Source organism: Portunus trituberculatus, chromosome 7, assembly GCF_017591435.1.
Source record: "Portunus trituberculatus isolate SZX2019 chromosome 7, ASM1759143v1, whole genome shotgun sequence".
Taxonomy (NCBI): Eukaryota; Metazoa; Arthropoda; class Malacostraca; order Decapoda; family Portunidae; genus Portunus; species Portunus trituberculatus.
This window is the reverse complement of record NC_059261.1, coordinates 5,324,044-5,326,543: the sequence shown is the minus strand read 5'-3', so window position 1 is coordinate 5,326,543 and position 2,500 is coordinate 5,324,044. Positions and strand designations below refer to the sequence as shown.

General features: G+C 44.6%; 1 protein-coding gene across 1 annotated transcript in view; it reads right to left on the bottom strand.

Moving 5' to 3' along the window:
* The window catches only part of LOC123519739 (chromatin-remodeling ATPase INO80-like), a 59,380-nt gene that overhangs the window by 15,245 nt on the left and 41,635 nt on the right, over nt 1–2,500 (bottom strand). The window contains exon 28 of the mRNA XM_045281246.1: nt 1–44. This exon is cut by the window's left edge and continues 56 nt beyond it. Within this exon, the coding sequence (XP_045137181.1) occupies nt 1–44 (44 nt within the window). The remainder of the gene's footprint in view (nt 45–2,500) is intronic.

Sequence of the window (2,500 nt, the reverse complement as noted above, 5' to 3'; positions counted from 1 at the left end):
GTATCTGGTTTGAAGTTCCCGCCACTAATCACCATGCGTTGGATCTGAAGAGGAGGAAGTGTACAGGGTCAGCTTAACACACTGAAGGGACGAAGGAGGGTAACAGTGAGGAGACAAGAAAAGATGATGAAGGAGATTAAGAAGAGTGAGTAATTAGTGATAAAGGGGAAAAAGAGGGAAATAAGGAAAATTAACACGACTGAGGAGATGAAATGGTGGAGGGAAAATGGAAGAGGGGAAAAAGAGGAAAATAAGGGAAATGAACACATGATTGAAGGGGCGAAATGGTGGAGGAAAGAGGGAAAAAGGGGAAAATAAGAGAAACTAACACTTGACTGAAGGGAAAGAGGAAAAAAAGATGATAAAAAGGAGATTAAGAAGAAAATATTAAGAGGAACGAAAAAAAAAAGAAATAATGAGAAGATAGAGAAAAAGATGAATATAAAAAAGATTAAGTGATAATATTAAGAACCCCCCCCTCTCTCTCTCTCTCTCTCTCTCTCTCTCTCTCTCTCTCACATTCCCACACCAAAACAAGCAAATACATCTTTTTACATATAGCGGTAGTGGTGGTGGTGGTGGTGGTGGTGGCGGCAACGGTAGTAGTGGTGGTGGTTGTGGAGGTGGTGGTGGTGGTGGTGGTGGTGATACAAAAGGGGTAATGGGTTCAAATCTCTATATAAGGACACCAGTGCCTTGTTTCCCACCATCAGCTCATCCCAGGGTCACCTTTAAACACCTCCAGCTTCCACGCCCCCCCCGCTCCCCCGCCCCCCCTCTTCACCTTGTCTGTTTACCTGTTGCGCTAATGAGGGAGGCGTGGGAAGCACAGGTGAGGGGAAAAACAGCGGTGGTGGTGGTGGTGGTGGTGGGAGAGGGGAAAAAAAAGGGAAAAAATACTGCAGCAGGAAAAGATGAAGGAAACAGAGAGAGAGAGAGAGAGAGAGAGAGAGAGAGAGAGAGAGAGAGAGAGAGAGAGAGAGAGAGAGAGAGAGAGAGAGAGAGATCCCAGAAAGTCTATGTAACAATTGGCATCTTGTATTATTGTGTGCAAGTTTTACTATTTAGTTTATATAACTATTGTTACTATTTTGTATTGCATTGCATATCTCATGTACTAATATTATGTCACAGATAGTTCTCGGCAACTCACCGTGAACTTTTGGCTATTTACTATTTAATACCTTTGTAATATCAATTTGTAAAAAAAAGAGAGAGAGAGAGAGAGAGAGAGAGAGAGAGAGAGAGAGAGAGAGAGAGAGAGAGAGAGAGAGAGAGAGAGAGAGAGAGAGAGAGAGAGAGAGAGTATTATTTGTCTGTCTAACTTCCTATCTATCTATCTGTCTGTCTGTTTAGCTATCTCCCTCAACACACACACACACACACACACACACACACACACACACACGCGCCCGGTAGCTCAGTGGTTAGAGCGGTGGCTTCACAAGCCAGAGGACCGGCGTTCGATTCCCCGGCCGGGTGGAGATATTTGGGTGTGTCTCCTTTGACGTGTAGCCCCTGTTCACTGTTCACTGTTCACTGTTCACTGTTCAGTGTTGAGTGTTCACCTAGCAGTGAGTAGGTACGGGATGTAAATCGAGGAGTTGTGACCTTGTTGTCCCGGTGTGTGGTGTGTGCCTGGTCTCAGGCCTAGCCCAAGATCGGAAATAATGAGCTCTGAGCTCGTTCCGTAGGGTAACGTCTGGCTGTCTCGTCACACACTGCACCACATCAAACACTGAAACACACACACACACACACACACACACACACACACACACACACAGGTGGCTCTTAATCCTAATCTCATTAATAAAATCGAATTCTCTTTTCCCTTAATCCGCTAAAATAATTAGTGGGATCAAACTCTACACGACCTTATCAACACTCCTCCTCCTCCTCCTCTTCCTCTTCATTTTATCCGTTATTCTATTCTCTTTCCCCTTTTGTCATTTCTAGATATTGATTTTTACCTCCTCCTCCTCCTCCTCCTCCTCCATCACCTCTTCCTCCTTCCATTCGTTATTCTTATTTCTTCCTCTTCCTTCTTTCATTTTTATTGGTGTGTGTGTGTGTGTGTGTGTGTGTGTGTGTGTGTGTGTGTGTGTGTGTGTGTGTGTGTGTGTGTGTGTGTGTGTGTGTGTGTGTGTGTGTGTGTGTGTGTGAGTGGCAACCGTGGGAAATGTATTTGTCTTTTAACAAAACGAAAAACGCGACTTTTTTTTTATTTTCTGTCAAAAGGAAGAGGAAGAGGAAGAGGAAGAGGAGGAGGAGGAGGAGGAGGAGGAGAAGGAACGAGAGAAGATGACCGTGGGAGATGAAGGAAGAGGAGAGGGAAGTGACCATCAAGAAAGAAAGAAAGAAAGAAAGAAAGAGAGAGAGAGAGAGAGAGAGAGAGAGAGAGAGAGAGAGAGAGAGAGAGAGAGAGAGAGAGAGAGAGAGAGAGAGAGAGAGAGAGAGAGAGAGAGAGAGAGAGAGAGAGTTCACCAATAGATCAAAA